This window comes from Haliotis asinina, chromosome 7 (assembly GCF_037392515.1).
Source record: "Haliotis asinina isolate JCU_RB_2024 chromosome 7, JCU_Hal_asi_v2, whole genome shotgun sequence".
In the NCBI taxonomy this organism is placed as follows: domain Eukaryota; kingdom Metazoa; phylum Mollusca; class Gastropoda; order Lepetellida; family Haliotidae; genus Haliotis; species Haliotis asinina.
In genome coordinates this window covers 40,920,378-40,941,879 of record NC_090286.1, presented here as the reverse complement: position 1 = coordinate 40,941,879, position 21,502 = coordinate 40,920,378, and the positions used below count along the sequence as shown (strand labels likewise).

At 38.7% G+C, this 21,502-nt stretch overlaps 2 protein-coding genes across 2 annotated transcripts; both read left to right on the top strand.

Moving 5' to 3' along the window:
• Positions 1-3,190: 3,190 nt before the first annotated feature.
• LOC137291997 (tigger transposable element-derived protein 6-like) lies at positions 3,191-4,861 on the top strand. The gene has a single exon (XM_067823550.1). It carries the CDS (start codon positions 3,191-3,193, stop codon positions 4,859-4,861), a length of 1,671 nt encoding a protein of 556 aa, XP_067679651.1.
• A 726-nt stretch (positions 4,862-5,587) lies between these two features.
• LOC137290758 (very long chain fatty acid elongase 7-like) lies at positions 5,588-21,409 on the top strand. Its single transcript, XM_067821875.1, has 8 exons — positions 5,588-5,718; positions 11,610-11,706; positions 13,014-13,201; positions 13,784-13,864; positions 14,456-14,512; positions 15,033-15,138; positions 16,028-16,164; positions 17,083-21,409. The coding sequence occupies exons 2-8, from the start codon at positions 11,649-11,651 to the stop codon at positions 17,296-17,298; spliced, it is 843 nt and encodes a 280-aa protein (XP_067677976.1). The 5' UTR covers positions 5,588-5,718; positions 11,610-11,648; the 3' UTR covers positions 17,299-21,409.
• Positions 21,410-21,502: the final 93 nt, after the last annotated feature.

The window sequence follows — 21,502 nt, the reverse complement described above, 5'->3', positions numbered from 1 at the left end:
TTAGTTTTCCATATTTGAGTTTATGTTGTTAAATTGACCATCGATCTGGCTCATTCCAGTTTATTCACATCCATTGTATTGTTAAGTATTACCTTGGCCTATTCACATCTCTAGATTCGTTTGGAAAATCTCACGATCAGTAACTTGATTTTATTTTTATTTATTTTATGTGAGTAGAATTTGATTGAACAGCTGTTTGTAACGTTTGGCATCTCACTCAAAACAAAAGAGAGAGGCAATGTAGTATGGCCGGCAGTGAAATGCGGCAGTCGGTCGCCGAATTGGAATTTAGATGTTGTTTTTAATCTGCAGTTGCCATGTGGTACTTTCTTCAAAGTGAGTGGTTTTCGTCATCGTCACCGAAAACGCAGTGATAACCATGTTGCATGCCGATGCAACAAATTCCTCGTCATCGCCAACATTTCCGCCACGTGAGTCTCATGAACACGTTCCCTGAAATCTTATTTCAACAAAGTGTGGATATTTAACGACCGCATCTTTCACTTCACGTCACAACGGTATTCAGTGATGCGGCCGTTAAATCACCCAACACAATACGACCACGCAAATGTCAAGAGCAAACTGGCATGAGGATATCGTCTCAGAAATTTATCGTATTTCCTCTATTTTCCCCTTATAAAGACAGGTAATTAAACGTCTTATTAGAGACCTGGAGCGTATTAGACGCCCGGTGCATTGCGTAAAACCCCGCGCTTAATAGAGGAACTATGGTAGTTATCAACAAAACAGAATATATTTAAAATGGGGAAATGCAGAAAAGAGCTGTGTTGAACTCGTGATTCAACAAGAGTTGGATTCCTCTTCAGTTTATTTTATAGGGACAAACTTAAGTAATGTCGGTTTTTAGGCTGTTACTCTGTATCCCTCAAATTTAAACAACTGCAATATGTCGAAGTACATATAACTCACTAAGGCCTGACTGGGCATTCAGTGGGATGCGTAAGAGGGTATCCAGAAAAGCATGTTTACTTGTAAAATGGGGCAAAAACGTACAGAAAATACAAATAGCTGCTGAAAACATTAGGTCAGACTATGGATGGCAATTAGATGGCTCAGCCGGGTATGACAATGGACCGTCGACATAAAATGCATGCGCTGCCCACCAGTGCTCATGTCTGCACTAATCTCTTCTCAATTAAGTCCCTTTTTCTCGAGTCCTATCTCCCTTTCATTTGAACTGTAGTTGGGTCGAACGTATTTTAACAGATATTTTACGCTTTCGCATATCAAGTACATAAATTGCAGAGATAAACGTGAAAAATCAGGGGGTTTTCATATTTCCGACAGTACTATAGTAAAAGAATTCTTATTTCCGCGAGACAGCGATGATAATGTAAAAAGTTTACTAATACCGGACACACAGCTCATAAATGTACTTCAGATAACAATCAAACAAACGAGGACATAGTCTGGTGAATTTACTATAATTATTATTGTTGAGAGAAATATTAATTGTTTTCAAGGTCAGGGTCGTGACCGCCCAATTAGAATGATGCCTTATAGATAAATTGTGTCAAACACAAATTGCTTCACACATTCAACATACCGTTCAAATGTGACTGTGTCAATTAACTGTTGCTAAGACATTCGTGGGCTTAATATCATTAAATCGAGCAGGCGTCTTTGATATTTTGAATTTTGCAATATGATTGTTGATTCGTGCACATGCCTATAGGATCTGATGGATGATAATAAGATTTAAAGCAAGATGTGCACGTGTACTATAAACGCAAATATTTCCATCAGGGAAATGATCTTCATCAAGTATCCAAAACAATTACTGTCCCATAGAAAACATGCCATTCATGACGCTTCGATACAGTAACTGGGAGATATAGTATGTATACGGTAAGTATGTGTATACGGTAAATATTTTTATAACCTATCCATGTTTCGACAATCAATCACACGTCACCTCAACCGTAACAACGTACCGAACCGTGCATTTCTCGCCCGGTCCTTCAGCGGACATTCACCGGCCATAGTGGCTGACCGACGCTGTCGTGGGTCATTACCGTTGTTAGTGGTACTGCATACGAAACAAACAGTAACCCATATCGGAGCGGTCAATCAGGCCACTCTAGAGTCAGTGCTCCGAAATCCGTACGGTGTCCTAAGTTCCGTACACTTCATATAAATAAATATACTGAATAAACCCTTGCCTCGATGTTTTTGTTTCAAGCCGATTACTTTTCCGGGGATTCCTGGTGTTATTTATAGCACGCAATCGGTCAACTATCACGTGATCACACGAAAGATTTAATTGGTTAATTTTACGGTCGCCTGCGCAGGCTCGTTCTTTTCGCTCGCACCCGAGATTACCAGAAGCCACGCCCTCGTATCCTTGGACACCTGTTGATTGATAACGGTATGTACATAAAGTGAACACAGACACTTGAATACAAACTAAAACGACCCGTTTGAATAGGATTAGATTATATTAACGGTTAAGGAACTTTCATACAGATGAATGAAACATTTTTGAAAAAAAGAAGTGTACGGTTTTAGGCGGCCGGTTGTGGCGAAATAAAAATACCTTCTCCTAATATCGTACACTATTCTCTAGCTTTAATTATCATGCATTTGGTTATCTTATTGAAGAACGTACAGGTAATTAGTGTAAAATATGGTTGACAGATGCTCCATTAGAATCTGAAAATGAAATTGAATACTAGCAAATTTAAGGCATATTTATTATACATCAATGTTCTTTTAACGAAGACAATATATATGCTATATTGCAGATGGCAATGCCGATCAAAATTAGAGAGCAAGAACTGCATGGGAAAATCTTTACGGGTGTTGATTTTGGAAAGATCGCTATCAAAAACATTCTAATTGACGATGTGTATTTCGAGTCAGAGGCTGAAATTATAAAGGAACTGCTTCTGCACAGCATGGACAACATGTTTTACGGAAATGCTGTGGCCCTTGTAATTTGCCATATACTAAAACACCAGCAGGAGATACACGGTGAAATGTCTATGATGCACCTTGCGCGTCAGGTCTTGTATTATATACAAAACCATTATGATCTCCAACAGGATATGAAAACCATTATGGAAGTTTTACAACACTGTGGTTGTTACTGAAATAAATGAATATCTTGTTCAGTCATGAAGGTTTTGGTCTTTTTATTAGAATTAAGCTACTATTGTTACTTTTCTAGATGGGGAAGAAAAGAACATATACAAAAGAGGACCTTCAAATGGCAATTAACGATGTACATATGGGCATGTCGTTCCGGAAGGCGGCCAAAAAGCACGGTGTGCCCGTCATGACCATATCAGACCGCGTCACAGGAAAATCTGAAGGCGACTTGCATCTTGGGCGTCCACCAACCATCTCCGCAGACCTTGAAAATGACATTGCTAGAAAACTGAAATTAGCTGCGTTGCAGGGTTTCGGAATTACTCGACGTCAGTTAATTATAAAGGTGTCTCGAATTTGCAAACAGCTGGGTATTAAAAATCCATTTAAAGGGGGTATTCCTGGCAAGAAGTGGATAGCGGGCTTCCTAAAACGTCACCCTGACGTGAAGCTCAGAACTCCAGTGGCGTTATCCACAGTGAGAGCAAGGATGTTGAACCCCATCATCGTGGACAAGTATTTTGAAACTTTAGGTGGTATCATAGATACCCTAGGTTTAAGCCAGAAACCACAATTAATCTGGAACATAGATGAAACTGGGGTCCCTCTGACTCACCGGCCAGCGAAAGTTTTTGCTGAAACCGGCATCAAAAACATTCCTGGCCGAGTCGGAAATGACCGAGACCGAGTTACGGTGCTGGCCTGTGTTAATGCCACAGGGAACACCATACCGCCAATGGCCATTGTGAAAGGGAAAACCCAAAGAAGTTTGGGTGCCTATAACACAAAACTCGGTGTTCCAGGTACTGTGTATACATACCAGGAGAGAGCATGGATGGAGGATCAGCTGGGGGAGAGATGGTTTGAAGACCATTTTCTCAGGTATTGCGGCTCAGAGAGACCCCAGCTGATCATCCTTGACAGCCATTCATCTCACGAGACGCTGGGTTTTCTGGAGAAGGCACGCGAGAATAATATTACAGTTCTCGCGTTCCCTCCCCACACGACCCAGTGGCTCTGTCCGCTAGATAAAACTGTATTTAGTTCGTTTAGTAGGGAATGGAGCTTTGGATGTTCGGAGTATATGAGCAGCAGCCCCAACAACATCGTTTGTAAGTGGGAGTGGCCGAGGTTATTCAGAGCTGCTTATGACAAAGCATTCACCGCCAGCAACATTATCAATGGCTTCAGGAAATGTGGGATATTTCCCTTCAATCCCACAGCCATCCCCAGATCAGCCTTTGCACCATCTCAACCATTTGATAAAGCTTCCACATCAAACTCCAAAGTAGCCAACCCTGAAACCCCCGAAGCTGCCAATGATGCAGTTACACGTAAAGTTGCAGCGACTCCCGATCAGACACCATCAACATCCGCTCCGCAGGAGCCTGACCTTCCTGAGGGAGCAGAGGTCTTGACAGCTGAGGAATTTATACTCTCTGTTCTCAGTGGAGACGTCCCTTCTTCATTTGATGAATCTGGCAATATGATTGTAGAGATTGCAAGTGATGAAGGGATGTCTCTTAGACAACTGGAGGCAGTAAACAAGGAATTTTCTTTGCCTGAAACTAAAACTTCAGAAGGCAAAGTCAATCCCAGAAAGCTGACCTCACACAGAATATTGACAAGCGATCATATCATTGAAATGAAAAGAAAGAAAGTTGAGCAGAAACGGAAAAATGAAGCAGAAAAAAAGGCCAGAAAAGAGCAGAGAGAACTTAAACAAAAACTTAAAAAGAATGATAATTGATTCTCCCACAGTGACTCAAAGTGTGTGTAAAGTATGATGACGAGAAGAAATTGCTCTGTTTTATCGTTTGGGATAAAAATTATTATCATCATCATTCATGCCTCCACGGTTTCATTTTGTACATGTATTTCACTCGTTATTAAATAATGTATGATACGAATTTTGTTTGTGTGAACACAAAAGCTACCTATAGCGAATTATTTCAAGTTTCGCCATGTCATCATTGGCAACAACACTATTACAGCTCCTTGATTAGTGGGTGGGCATATTATCCTGTCAGTCAATGAAATATCTATGCACGCCTCCAAGAGAGACACTGTGCGCTTTATTCACAAACGCTTACAAAGTGCAGTACAAAACATTGTTTTTGTATAGAAATTCAATATTTGATAATATATAATTCACTACACTAGCTGTGTGTACGGTATTGAGCACCCTGTACGATATTGAGGGGTTAGGTGTACGGTATTACGGTGAATCCGTACGGCATTAGGGGCCTATACGTTTGCGTAGAAAATTTAACAGGGACGATAAACTGAAACCCATATAATGAACCGGTTTCTATGTTCAGACTCCCCATTGGATAAGCTTCATTCTGGTATACGACGCTCCCAAACTGGTACTGCAAGTAAGCGGCGCATTCGTTTGACAACCTAGACCGTACGTACTTAGGAGCACTGACTCTACAGGTTCACTGAACCAGTGACGCTCTCCACCTCTCCATGTGATAGTCAAGGTTTTCTCCACGCGCATGCGCATTATCAAGCCGGTCGTGAGGGGGAAAATATCAGCCCAACCCATAGAGATAACCTGAAGTGCAAATTCCCAGACCTTTTGTCAGTTTTCATCAAGATTTGGTAAGTGTTCCAGTCCTAGTATTATTTCACCACACGCTAGAGTTCCCATCATGATAAAATGAAAAGTAAACGACAATGATTGTTCGTTGAAGACTTCCCCACGAGGACGAATCACGTTGACTTGAAATGCCATGACGATGCCCCGTTTCTCAGTGTATATAGCCTGAGCAGTGATAGTTCAGTTCGTACACTGCAAAGGTCGGTTTTCTGATTAAGACATGTTCTGACCCATTTTGCCATTGAAGGCTGGACACAACATTCCAGTCTCTTGTAACCCAGGAGATCTTCAAAATAAACGTACTCCGGTCTGCTCAGCGTTGGCCTACATCTAAATTCCAAAGCGGGAAGATCAATTTTTCAGTAACAGTTACTTTTTTAATAGTAACAGTTTTGTATCAGTTAACCTATTTGTCGTTGACATGGTAACCAGATATGTAATAATTGTTTTGTGCCCCGACATCAGTGCGCAATATCCATCATTTATTGCTTAGTAACTAAACTAAATATACATTCATTCACCCTCTGTCTCTGGAGGCACAAATGTTAAAAACAGTAGATGATTTTATGCAAAACACCCCATCGCTCTTGACTGTCATAGAGAATACTAAAATGACCTTCAATGTAATTCCATTTGTATTAAACGAGTGATTAATTTTTGTAACTAAATCTTTCATGAGTTTTATAAAAGTGGTATTTCAAAGCAGCAAGTTTAGTATAATGTCTGTTATGCTTCAACATAATTTGATAGAAACTGCCCACATTGTGATGACTCAGCTCTCTGCAAGTCAAGCAGAGTCTAATACCATTGTGACAGATGTTCCATGACATACATTCAAATTGTAACATCATAACAGTAAACCATTATGACATCATACATCTAGCGGTATTATTACTGTAGTGTACTATTGCTGTAAAAATTACATCTGTAGTCATCAAGAGGTCACATACACATTGTGTAAAACAGCAAACCCAAGCAAACAGTACGAATTGCTAATATTTCTAATGTTTTATGTTGTGTCCTCAGATTGATCGAGTACTTCTTGACAGTGGTGGAAATAACCACTGTCCCGGTCTAGTGGGGTTCTTTTGGCTTTTTTTTTCGTTGGGCAAGCAGATTTGTATATCATTTTGTACCTGTGTCCAGTTGACTTTAGAATCTTAATTATGTTGATTTTTAGGAAATCAACAAGAAAATCCGCTGGTATAGTGGAAAAGTTATCAAGGCAAGTGATTTTCTGTGGGCCACTGTACTGGAGTACAGGAGCAATTTCAAAGTTATTTCCACCCATGCCTCATTCTCTTTCCTTTCATTAGAGGCAGCCATGTTGTAACAATGTGTGATCGAGCTGATAGTGAAAAACAACAAACTCATACAGATGAATAACTAACGATTTTAATGTTTTCTTTATCATTTGTGTATGTATGTATAGTGACTCATGACAAAAATGAGTTTCAGTCATCAGATTCATATTTTATTAGCCCAAATAGGGCATCTGGTGGACACACACTGTGGCTGGGCTGATTGTGTTTTATCACACCCTCATCGGGTAGAGAAAGGGAATTAGGAGATAAACATACTCTGTTTCAAAGTACATACTGTGTTACACTGTTAGAAAAAAATACATACTGTGTTTGAAGATCAGAAGTATATAAAGTGATTATATACCTGTGACTGATTTGGATTAACAAATCACAATCCAGTATTTACAGAAGTCATAGTAGAATAAGATTTTACCCTGCTTTTAGCAACATAACAACAGTATCACAGCAGGGGACACTTAATATGGGCTTAACACATTGTAGGGATGTGTTGAATTGAACCTGGGTCTTCGGCATGACAAGCGAAGGCTTTTACTGCATACCCCACTATTGATGCATCTTAAATAGATTGATAGTAACTGATTCAAATATGATAAATTTAAGATATTTGGTGCATTCTGTGATAAGTTCAATATCTGATGCATCTAAGGTGAATGGATGATATTTGATACAAGGTGAATCACTGTTATCTTATGGATCTAAAGGTGAATCATTCATATCCAATACATCTTAGGTGAATTGCTGATATTTGGTACATCTTAGGCAAATCACTGATATTTGATATATCTAAGGGGAATATCTTATGCATGTGAGATAAACTGTTCATGTATACTAAATCACTGATATATCTTGACAGATTACGCATGTGAAATCTGTTCATGTATTTGTATAACTAACATATGATATAGTTGTACATGTTGCCTAGTTTATGACCAGAATACCCATGAAGGTCCCGAGGTAGAATAGGCCTTCAGCAACCCATGCTTGCCATAAGAGGCAACTAACGGGATCGGGTGACTTGGTTGACACATGTCATCGGATCCCCATTGCGCAGATCAGTGCTCATGTTGTTGGTCACTGGATTGTCTGGTCCAGACTCCATTATTTACAGACGGCCACCATATAGCTGGAATATTGCTGAGTGCAACATAAAACCCAACTCACTCACTTATGACCAGAATCTGTTAAGTAAGCAATAGTGTAATTAAAGTAATAATTAAAGTAATGCAGTCTAGAGCACCTATCATGGTGGTGTATGTAAAGTATGCTACAGAAAACCCAATAACCCATATTGTAGTTAGTGACATATGAATGCAAGTAGAGGTTTCATTGTAGTATTCAGTATGAATTATAACACTGCCTAATTACTAATACTGTTACAGTTCACATATAAAATTTGGTGAATCAAAGTGTATCACTCTATAAATTCAGTTTGTTCTTCAGGAACTCTAGAATGAAATATTTACAAATTATTTTAAAGAGATTTTATTGGTTTTGGGTGTTATGTATGAACACAATAAGTACAAAATAGAACATATCCAAGTCAGGCTGTATGAATACCTCCGCTCTTGTGTATATAGTTTGATTGTACCATGCTCACTGACCATTGTCATGATAAACTACTAGTCAGCATGGTCAGAACACATGAAATACTTTAATTTCTTGTTATTTCATGGAATATAATGAATGCTGCAACAACCGCTGACTGGTTATAACGTTATTGTATTTTTTTATACAGTACTGCCATATAGCTTGAATATTAATGACTGTAGTGTTACACAACAACTAAATTGGTATAGTGTATATCATATATTCACCTCATTGTGTATTCATTTCTGGCCGTAATATAATAGAATAGAATAGAATTAAGTGCCCACTATCCTTTCACATCTGTATTTATTATTAATAGAGGTATTGTCAGTTTATGAACTCCACTGCACAGAAAGTCTTTGTTCCTATTATAGCTGAGACATGTATCACTGTCATGAGCCGAGGAAACATATGGTTTGGATAGCTTATGATCAGAAGCAAAATAGTTCTACATGAAATGTCATTGTAACTTAATATATGTAAGCAAACGTCTTTCTAAAATGGCTTCATATTGGTTTCATAATGTTCAATAGACCAGTACCAAATATGTGGAACTATAATGAGTAGTGGCAGTGTGATTAATTGTAATAATTGAAGATTGGTTGCAGTGCCTAAATGGCCAAGCAATCAATGATGTTTTCTCATAATCAAGCACAGGCAATTTTGGAACACATATTTGCATTAACAATATTTTGTCACAAGTTTAGTATTGTCTGTTATATTCTTTCTTGTGCATTAACAAAAACGAGGAAAATGTTTTGATAAATAATTCTAACCAATTATTTTCGATAACTGATCAGTTGTAATCTACCAATTATCAATTTTGAGATTTTAACCAATTCTAAATGCTAAAACTGAATACTGAAAGAAAACCATCAATACCCAAAGGAAATAATAACATATGAACAAAAACACAATGACATAAAACAATATCTGTAGCCCAGGTATTTTTATCCCTAATGTTTTGTTTTACTCGCAGCAAAATCACTTGAAAATCACTAAAACACGGATTGTAGGTTCGTGAGAAACCCATATATTATGTGCTGATAAGTCAGCATAAAGGTGGGCTGTTACTCAAACAAACAATATTGATGTGGTGACCATTGATCGTTGATAAGGTGTGTTGACAAGGACGTCCAGCTGACTTAACCATAGGTCATACCTAGACACACGTTTCTTACATAACTGACCACGCCACACCATGCCAGACCACGCCACGCCACGCCACACACATGCTTTTGAAATTGATTAAATCCACATTGAAGTTAATGTTTATGCTCCTCCTCCCTGCCATTGAAAATTCCTAGATCCAACTATGTTGTGATTTAATTTCCCATATGGCTACACAGTGTGGAGGTCATGTCTAGTGACACTAAAAGTGTCTGAAGGATGTATGCATTCATCCTCTGCAGCACAACATATTATCATTGTCCATGTTTTGTGACACATACGTTGTGGAGCAGAAACATTATAAGGTCTGACAGTGAAATATTCAGCCAACATGCTAGGCATCTCTTATGTGCAGCCTTTTCATACTTTATTGCTTTTAGTGGCAACATCTGAGATGATAACAGCTGGGTATCATCATACCAGGCAATGGCGTGAATTGAAGTGAAACTTACAATCAATAACTTTGTATACAGGGGTGGAAATGTTTCACTATGTTAAGTCAAGGATCTTTTTTGTGATGCATGTGTGTTTAATTAGAGTTGACAACATAGAGCATAGGAGATCACTGTAAACATGGTAAAGAGAGTGGCATATTCATAAAATGTATTGTCTTAATTAGCTTTCATGATGATCTAATGAATGATTATTGTGTCTTTATTTTTACTAAATTTTTTTTAAGAAAAAATGATTTTATTATATTTGTTTTATTTATGAAGCACACATATCCATGCAACTAGTACGTGCTGAAGGCACTAAATGTTTTTCCTTGATCACTGAATTTCAGTTTCATCAGCACATCATATTGCCAATCTCAACTCCCAGGGGAGGATTCATCTCTTGCAGCCACTAGGCACGAGTTATATCCGCAATAACTCCAATGTTTCACATTTCATCACCATGCCTAGAAATGCCAGACTCATTACCCAGATCGTTGCTATAATATGATTGTGCGAGTAAGATTAATTTATCGTTCACCTGTCACTCTAAATGTGTCTTCAAAGTACTATTTGTACGAGTTCTGTTCTGCTCAGTGGACATAGACTTGTACACATGGTATTGCATCTCATGACTCCATTCATTGTACAGACAAGGTTTTAAGACACTGATGAAATTATGGTTCACCAACATGTTGCATATTATGCAGAGTACCTCATCTTACATTTGAATAATTTCGCTGTTTTTTTTCTAATTTTATTTTTCTGCTTGTTGCTTATCATCATGGTTAAAGCATCACACTATATCATAGCTATATATCACATTACGTAGTTTGATTGTATTGTTGCAATTTGATTCATGATTTGATAATGTAACCATGGCAACATTGCTTTGTCATCCCGACAACTTCCGCCAGGTAAAACCTGTTTAATGAATGAAAATGTCACTGAATACCTGAGATAACGTGACTTGGAAAGAATTTTCATATTTCTACTAGTCACCTTTCCATATACCAATAGTGAGTTTTTTAACCAACCGTCTATATGCTAAAATTGTCCTGCTTCATATAGAACCACCAAAGAGCCAATGCATGTTTTGCTGGTCAGTGCCAGATTTCATCAGTGTTGGAATATTGGTAAAAATGACATTAAAGTAAACCCACTCTCTCACTCTCTAATTTTGACCAAAATCTTCAGTTCTTGACTTACAGTCACACTTGTGGCCCAATAATAAAGCACAGTGATACATCAGGACATGACTGATTTCAGTGTGAAGTGATGCAATGGTTTGGGTGACACTGTCAACATGACGTGTAGTTTATCTACAGGTCACATGATGCTCTCTGTGCCTATCATGATGTCCATGTGTCCTTGCAGGCTTGACCATTGCTGAGGGTTGCTGGTGCCAGTTTCAACATGGCCAGTCTGATAGCTGAAGCTGTCAAGTCCTATGACAACATGATGTTGAAAGCAGGTGAGTCTGATTTTGAACTTCAAATTTTGCTGCAGTCAGAATCTGTAGCCACTGTCTGATGCAGTCTAAGTAAACTTATCTTCAGTACTTTTCGTTACACTCCACCACTGAGTCTAACAAAACCTTATGGGAGGTCGCGTCATGTAACCTTTGAGATTGACCAATCAGAACACAGCTTACCAAATCGCGAAAGTGCACATTCGCACATCCCTTAAGAACTTTTTTTCTCAAAAAGGTTCATACCCGAACGAATCCGAATGATATATAGCGTACCCTCACTTCCGGGTGCTGCACACTGCGTACGTACAGCCATGACAACTGTGAGTAAACAGTCGCTGAAAATGGTGTTTTTTGGCTATATTCAAGGATGTCATCTTGCTGAAATATTAGCTAATGGTAACGATGTCAACAGAAACCCCAAAGCGTATATACTGCAGGTCAAATAATTGTGTTATATGCGGATTTTTGTTTGTGGAGAGATCTGTGTGAGTGACCTGAATATTTTTAAAGTCCCTCCGACCCCTAAATAGTAGCTGTTGTCTGATTGGTTAAATCTATTTATCCATCTCGCATTTGATTGGACTGTCATTGGTCGCTCAAAGGTTACCTGACACGACCTTCTACTAGGTTTTCTTAGACTCAGTGGTGGAGTGTAACGAAATACACTGAGACGTAGTTTACTTAGACTGCTGTCTGCTGTCAAGGGTTTATTATTGTCCATTGGTAGTATGTATATGAAGACAATGTGATTGGGACCATGTTTGATGACAGTATTTGCTATTCTATATGCCGATCGTGGATATGTAGCAGCTTTTATTAATTTATTGTCATTAAACCATTGAATATATTGCTGGTTAGGCATATATCTGGGCCAGGGCAGTGCACGAATTTGGTTTTGTGGTCCCTGGCTAGTGAAAATTCATTTGGACCACTAAATACATTTGTAATGGTCCTGGTGGTCAATGCATTTTGAATTGATACTTAAGTACTTCTTTGAATGTTACTTTGGACCAGTGAAGTGCAGACAGGATCACTGATTATTGCCCTCTCACCGGTCCTGTGGTCAAGTGGGACATATTTAAAGGTTTCTTTCCCTGCTGAATCAATCTACTGTGAAGGGTTATGTGCCCTTGACATGCCAGAAATGGGCTTGAAGCTTACTTCGCCTCAGATTATATTTACATGTTTGAGACATGCATCGCTGCATGATGAGACCCTCCCATGTGGGGTTGACATGCTGTAGTATGAATTCAAATATCTCTCACAAACTAGACATCTCATCTATACTGAATGCTCTTGCTTTCCAGACCCGCGTGTGGCGGACTGGTTCATGATGTCCACACCGTGGCCCAGTCTTTTCATCTGCATCATGTATTTCGTCATCATCAAGATGGGGCCAACCCTGATGGGCGACAGGAAGCCATTTGAGTTAAAGAAGGTCATGCTGGTGTACAATTTCTGCATGATACTTCTCTCAGCATATTGTTTTATTGAGGTTAGTTGATAACAGAAAAATATCTTACGCTGTTGTCATGATATACAAACATGTCTCTGTGTTTCACCTAAATGTTGGATACACTCATTGCTATGATAAGGCTCTTGTCAGGTTTTAAATAAGATCTGTGACAGGACACTACTGAAGACTGATGCTTCTGTTTGAAGAAAAGAAGATTTTGAAAGAAACTTCATTTAAACTGAAAAGGAACTCCAGTGAGAAGGAAAATTCAGATGTGGAAAAATAAAGGCATGCTTCACTGAATCATTAGAGCTGCAGCACTGCAATGAAGGCAACATGCTACTGGTGCAGACTGTCAATATGTCATGTGAAGAATCTTCATCATTCTCAGCAGTATGCTGGTGTCCACCGCCATGATGTTGATGGAACATTGCTACTAGTGGCATAGAATTAAACTCACTCAGCATTATGATCAAAAGCTCATGCTGTCGACCACTGGAATGCCTGTCTCATATTTTATTATTTACGTTGTGCTATGTGTAAATTAAAATATACTGTGTGCTGTGTTAAGCCTCAGACAGTATCAGCCATTCCCCATCTAATTTACGAAGTCTGTTCCAGTTTGCAGCATCGGGTTGGCTGGCAGGGTACAGTCTAGGTTGTCAGCCTGTCGACTACTCCAACTCTCCTCAAGCAGTCAGGGTAAGCTTGTGTCATGTTTACATTATGTAGCACAGGACGATGCGTTGGGAGCAGTGGGGTAGTCTGATGATTAAAGCATCTGCTAGTCACCCTGACAACCAAATTGATTCCAAAATGGGTACAAAGTGTGAAGCCCATTTCTGGAGTCCCTCTACCATGATATTCCTGTGATATTGCTAAAGCTGTGTAAAACCTTACTCACAATCATGGATTGACCATCATCCTCTATGCATATCATAGATGTTTATAGACTGTATGGCTGACTGGAGTGATAGATAATCAGAAATAAAATTTATCGGTAATTGTCAATGCCCCCTGATTGTTTACAATTACCTGTATATTGTTGTTAAACTTTGACCCATGAAATAGTTTAAATTTACTCAGATTGTATGCAAAGATAGGTCGTTATTCAATGCTTTGACATTCTGTTCATGATGGTATTTTGTTAGTAATATAAATATTCACCTCTCACTAGTGATGTAAACTATGTTGATTTCTTTGAAATTTCTGGGGCATTTTTGCTCAAATTTCCTAAATTTATTGATAATATGTCAATTTTCAGACATCCTTTGACTGTTACGTTTGTTTCAGATGGCAAAAGTGTGTTGGATGTTTTACATCTCCAAGTTCATTGAACTTCTAGACACGGTAAGTATGTCTCTAGATATCAGCTGAAACTACAGTGGGACTCTGATGTCTGACCCCTCTGTAACTTTAACCTAGAGGTATCTGGCCATTTGATATTGCTTAGCATGGACAGCCAGACTCATGAAGCATGGAGGGAAAGTAATCTCCACATCCCCACCAAGTATTTTAACGCCACACGCCCTTGGGATATCTTTTACCTTCTGAGTAAAATACAGATTCTTCTACTTTCGTACCAGTGTGAAGGTCTGGGGTAAAATAGGCCTTCAGCAACCCATGCTTGCCATAAAAGGCAACTGTGCTTGTCGCAAGAGGCAGCTAACGGGATTGGGTGGTCAGACTTGCTGACTAGGTTGACTCGTGTCATCGGTTCCCAATTGCACAGATCAATGCTCATGCTGTTGACCACTGGATTATCTTGTCCAGACTCGATTACTTACAGACTGCCGCCATAAAGCTTGAATATTGCTGAGTGCAGCATAAACCTAAACTCACTCACTATAGTTATTTTTATGTTTCCTAGATATTCTTCATCCTGAGGAAGAAGTACAAGCAGGCATCCTTCCTTCATGTCTTCCATCATGGCATCATGCCAATCTCGTGGTGGTTCGGAGTCAAGTTTGTTCCAGGTCAGTATTGCTATCTCTGTCACTTGGTCGCTGTGTTCTTGCGTATTTCTAAATGAAATGGGTTGAGAGCTGCAACTCAAATTTTTGAAGTCCTGGGATTATGTAGCAGTCAACATTTGGCGTAAATCATCCAGCTTAAAAAAAGGCAGACTAGGGGTGTCTGTCATCAATTTTGTCCACATGTTTTTAGGGGTCACAAACCTAATGTAGGAGTATTGTCATTGATTTTGAACATAACTTCTTCAGAATAATCATCATCACCTCCCAAGCCATAAGTTATGATAGGTTTCTAAACGTGAGTTAGGGTTTTTTTCTGGGCAGCAAAACTTTAGGTTTATTTTGTTATTAGGGGACAACAAGTGATTTGGCAAAATGGTAAAGTTGGTAATGCTTGGGGACTTGAGGAATGATCAAAACATATTTGGTTATCGCTCTATATGTGCAGATTTGCATAACTGAGGTTCAGTTGGCAAAGTGAGTGTTTGAGTTAGGTACGCAGTGTATATTCAGTGTATATAAATCATGGGATGATTTGGTAGCCCGGGTTCCCTTCCCCACATGGGTAAAATGTGTGAAGACCATTTCAGGTGTCTCTTAGCTGTGACATTGCTGAAAGAGGCATGAAACTAAACTCAGTTTCTCATGTGAAAAAGGCATGGGAACAGAAATTTATACCAAGGGTTAACACACTTGTATCAAGCCCTGTATTTGGTAGTGAATGAGACATGATAATTAACATGTTCTCATTCTAACAAAAACAGCCGTTTACATAGTCCCTAGATGTTTTTCATACATTGCAGAAGGGTTTGGGACGTTCCACTGGCTACTGAATTCCTTTATTTATTTTATGATGTAAATAATCCTTGGATGTTTTTCATACATTTTGCAGGAGGATTTGGGACGTTCCACTCACTACTGAATTCCTTCATTCATTTTATGATGTACACATACTACTTCCTGGCTGCCCTAGGCCCTGCATTCCAGAAGTACTTGTGGTGGAAGAAATACATGACTACCATGCAACTAGTAAGTCAGTCTTCATGTGGTGATCACGGTGAGAGATGGTCCTAAGCAGCATGTCCCCTTCTGTGAAGGTCCTTGCAAGAGGAGGTTCTCTTGAAACCATGCTTCTTTCCCCTCCCTATTTAGAACCACACCATCCACGGTGTCATCCCACTTCACCTAACTTCTACCTGTTACGTATGGAAAATTAAATAGGGGTGATGTGGGTATGTCATGCCTGGTTGATTTCTCAGGATTAGGTGAAGTGGGTATGGGAGAGTCCATGTATTGTGATCAGAGGCTGTTTAGCAGCCATGTTTAGCATGACAAAACTGAGATAGAATTAATGGATGTCTTTTATATGTCATGTATGTATTTTATATATTCAGTTGATAAATGTCTGCATCACTGGGCTTGCCTCGCTTCCTGCTCATTCTCTCTGAACATGCACATTTACGCCCCCATTTAGGAACTTAACCTTCTCTAGTGAGATGTTATGGTTCAGTGGTTCAGAGAGCATTCTGGGATCTCTGCTTATTAGGTGATGTGGGAGAAGGTTAGGAGGAAAGTTTGGTGATGTGGGTATGGTTCATGGCCCGGAAGGCTAAAATCATGACTCTTCTCAGTTCAGTGAGTGTAGCCTACATTGAATTTCCAACGCAGTGTGATGGCCAAACAAACATGGTGCACCTCGCACGGAAGCTCTGACAAATTACAAAGAAACAGAATTAACATGGACGCTCTTTAATTGGGGAACATTTAAAAATATGAATAAAGTTATTTACACATTTTCATGTCAATTCTTTGTCAAATTTTGTTGTCAATTTTTGTGCAAATGGGATGCAGGAATTTGTGTCCTGTAAATCCCTGTGCGTTATTTGATAAGACAACCTGCTGGGTGTCTGTGTCATAATTATCATATTTTGATCATAATTCTTTCAGACACAGTTTTTCGCTGTCACCATCCACTCAACCCAGCTGCTCTTCCGAGAATGTGACTACCCCATCCTATTTATATACTGGATTGGAGCTTATGCAGTCATTTTCTTCATCCTGTTTGCTGATTTCTACATGAAGGCTTATATTAAACCCAAACCTAAATCAGAAAAGGTGGAAAATGGCTCCGCTGTGAGAAATGGACTGAAGAAAGAAAGATGATCAAGGCACTTTTACAATGAAAAGTCTAAAGATGTTAAGTCAAGATGCGCCATCCAGTTATATCTGTTTCATCATGTCCAGTCGTGTGTTTACCGGTATATTTGTTATTGTATTTCTCCACTGGTTCGAGTATAGATCAAATTTGAGTTTGTGTGATTACCTCATTATCTGGTATCGTTTGTTCATTTATAGATGGGCTGATTGACTCAGAACATGCAGGGAGTACAAAAGTGTGTATAGTTGGTACATCACTCTGTAGATCGATTTTAGTATATTAGTTTCACTGGGCTGTTGTCGAGTGCTTGAATTACACGATACTTTTTCTCAGTTTTAGTTCAAGGGCTAATTACTCTGTGTTGACCAACACTCTAAAATGCCAACAGTTAATCAGTAACACTCTAGATTCACTATCATGCCAACCTCAATATCTCCAGGGTATACGTTCCGATAAGTCTCTGCTATACCTTGGATGCATCAACTACTCAGTCTGATGAATTTATTACCTCCCTTGGCTGGCTTTTTATCCAATCAGGCGTCTATACTGGGAAATTGTTAAGACTAGTCACAAGTTACTTTCGCTTTATATATTATCTAACCAATTAGACTAGGCAACAAGTATGATGTAGCGGTACTCTGAAAGAGGTAGAAGGAGTTCTTGCATATTTGTAAACATTTTGCAGCTGTCAGTGTGTCTGTATTATTTCCCCCAAATCTAAGTCTCACTGCGAACAAACCTTCACAGCTGCAACTGATATCTTGACACTGGCAAGCTCTAACAGTGGCTTAGCTGATTAGCCACTGTGAGAATGCAGAGCCAGCAAAGGGAAGAAATAAAATATTGGGCTGAGCCATAGATGCATCCAGGGTATAGTGGGAATTTATCGCAAGGTATACCCTGGAGATACTGATGATGTCATCATGCCAAAATGTTCCTTATCACCTCCCATTTAACATAATTTGGCATAATGTTTGCATTTATTTTCCATTCTAAGTAAGCTACTCAAAGGAAGTTCAGGACAATCCCATTCTTTCATATTATCAAAGGAAAAATCTGTCCTTACATGACAGCATTTTTTGGTTTTTAAAAAAATGAGTAATCTTTAACTCTTAGTAGTATATATTTTGGTTACTTTAGCTGCCATAGACAATGCCATTGGGTTGGGTCTGGAAGCAGGTACATCTCAAAATCATCATATTCCCTGTATACTATATTTTTGAGTACACAGAGGCTTGTAACAAGGAAAACTGGCATCAAGGTATATATATGTATATGTATATATATTGTCACTGACAGGTCTTAGAATGATTAAAATATTGTGCTAAGACTCTGTCAGTGGCAATATATACCATGCTGCATTACACACCCTTGTGTCTGAGTATAGTATTTAGTCCAGTATGTGCGTTTACACCTGTCTTGTCATGCTAATGAGTACAAATCATTGATAAACATGAATTCAAACTCCACAGAATCTTATTAGAGGACAGGTACAGATGACAGCTAATATTTTATAATGAACATGAAACAGTGATTCCCAGTTGTTTTGTCTTTGTGGTTTTCAGAAATTTAGAGATTCATTTACATGAGTGGTATAGCTCAGAGCCTTGCTTTTTATCTTTTCTCTTGATACAATTGACTTTTGAAAAAATGGACTATACATGTCATAGCCCCTTGTGGGAATGAATACTGAAGCAATAAGTAGCTGTTTGGGCCTCTTCATGATTAATATTTTGAATAATCTTTGTATCTTCAGATGTGCACTAAGTGCAGAATGATGGCTACAGGCTTGACATAATATTACAAGCATATACAACTGATGTAGACGCCAAACATTGTGAATACAGTGTGTTGTATTTTGTACTGTTATATCTATCCATTATACCGGTGAACATGCTTGATATATTTATTTATACACCATGAAATGTTTATTGTTGTATTGCATCATATACCATTGTTCTGTGTTTTGAACAGTTACCTCTTATCACCTGATTAAAGCTGTGTTGAATTGTCACAATGGGCCATACATTGCAAGACATTTGAACCTACCTATTAAGTTTGTATTAACAGTCAAAGCTTGGGAAGGGTGGTAGGGTAACCTGGGGGTTCTAGTGTTCACTCATCACACCTATAACCCAGGTTTGATTTCCAACACTGACACAATGTGTAAAGCACATTCCTTGTGCTAGAATAGAAGTCAGCAACACATGTTTGTTTGTGGATGTAACCAAAGTTGTAAACAGCAAAAGTCAGCTGTTCAGCCTGATCAGGGTTAGAATTGATCTTTAGTAGCCAATGTTAGCATAAGAGGCAACTAACAGGATTTGGTGGTCAAACTCGCTGACTTGGTTGATATTTGTTATCGTATCCTAGCAGTGTAGATTGATGCTTATGCTGTTGATCACTGGATTGTCAGGTCCAGACTCGATTATTTACAGGCTGCCAAATACCTGAAAATGTTGCAAAGTGCAGAGTAAAACCAAACTCACTCGCTCACATAAAGCTGACACTCAATAGAACTTGAATACTGTTCAAATAGACATTACACCCAGTACCAACAGGACTGTCAGCTTAACGTGTGGTTGTAAAATATATTCAGTGGTTTGTCTGGACCTGTTTAAGCCGACCTTGGTCAGCTGGAATACTGCTGAGTGCAGTGTAAAATACCCCTACATCTCCATGTCCCTTTAAGATCACAGTTGGAAGAGGTTTCAGCAGCCCATGATTGTTATAGGAGGTGACTATCAGGATCGGCTGGTCATGCTGACTTAATGTTCATGATGTTAGTCACTAGTTCGTCTGGTAAAGTCCAGTTATCTCACAGACCACCAGAATACAGCTGGAATGCTACCAAGTGCATCAATTATAACAAACAAATGAACCTTTAAGGGCCTGTGCCTAGATCTTCAAATCTCTTGTAATGGTAAGAAAGCCGAAGTTAATGTTAGTGTATGGCACTTACGACTAAGCAGCAAATGTAAACATATGAACCAATGTAAACATATGAACCAAAAGGTAGTGTTTAGGGTAAGTTCGGCACTATATCAACCATATCATAACTCATAGACTGAATTAATGAATAAACCTGTTACCACTAAAACTGACATAGTATCTAAGCCCTAGTGCTGAATAGAATGTTGCCTTTGCTCACCCAGTGTTTAATGGGCCTTAGTTTTAGGTGCAGGGTATATTCAATTAAAATATGTTCTGCCAGGAAAAAAAAATACATCTGTTGATCAAGGGGACACTCAAGCACCTTGAGCATGTACTAGTTGCATGGATATTGTCTGCAATATAAATAACCTATCCTGTTAGTTACCTCTAAATGTATTGTACAGTACCATACTTCACTACAACGCTGACACATTATCAAGTTCTTGTATGTGTTCTATGTGACATTTGATATTGTGTTCAAAGATAGTTGGTTCCCCTGTACAAGTGCAAAAAACGGGATCGGGTGGTTGGATTTGCAATCTTGATTGATGCATGTGATTGTGCTGTGACTACATAATGACCAGAAAACAAGATTAGGTAAAAATAATGTTTTGTAGTGGTACGAACTACCAATAAAGCATTAAGGAAATATGTTTATTTTGAGTTTTGCTGTAGATGAGCTGCCCATGACATTTGGCAGGTACATCCACAGGGGCATTCACTGTTACCCAACTTCTGTTGAGATGGTATTCACACTTCACTATTAATTTCATAGACCTGCAATTAGTAACCATACACAAGTGAAAAAAAGGACATATAAACTTTACCTCAGCATGTTCAAGTGAACAAATATTCACATAAAACTTTTTCCATTACTCATCCTACCATGAAAGGAGTCTCTGTCCAAATGCACCACTTGTGTATTCAAATTTAATATGAGTATGTTCATTATTTCATTACATCACCAACTGTACCCAGTATTTATTATCTCCTTTGATCATGAAGATTTGCTATATTATGAGTGTGTGCAAGAGGCAAATGTTGAAACATGTTTTTGGCTGGAACCACTTGTCTTATGTACTTCTTTTTTACTTGGCTCATGTATTGATTTTGTTAATTTGTAGATCTTTGCCTTGAATTAGTGTTAATGGCAATTGTAATTAAACTTATTTTTCTACTGAACTGGGTCTTTGTTTTCTCTGTTAACTGAATGATTGAGTCAATCTAGTTTTACGCAAAACTCTGCAATATTACAGCTATATGGCGTCGGTCTGA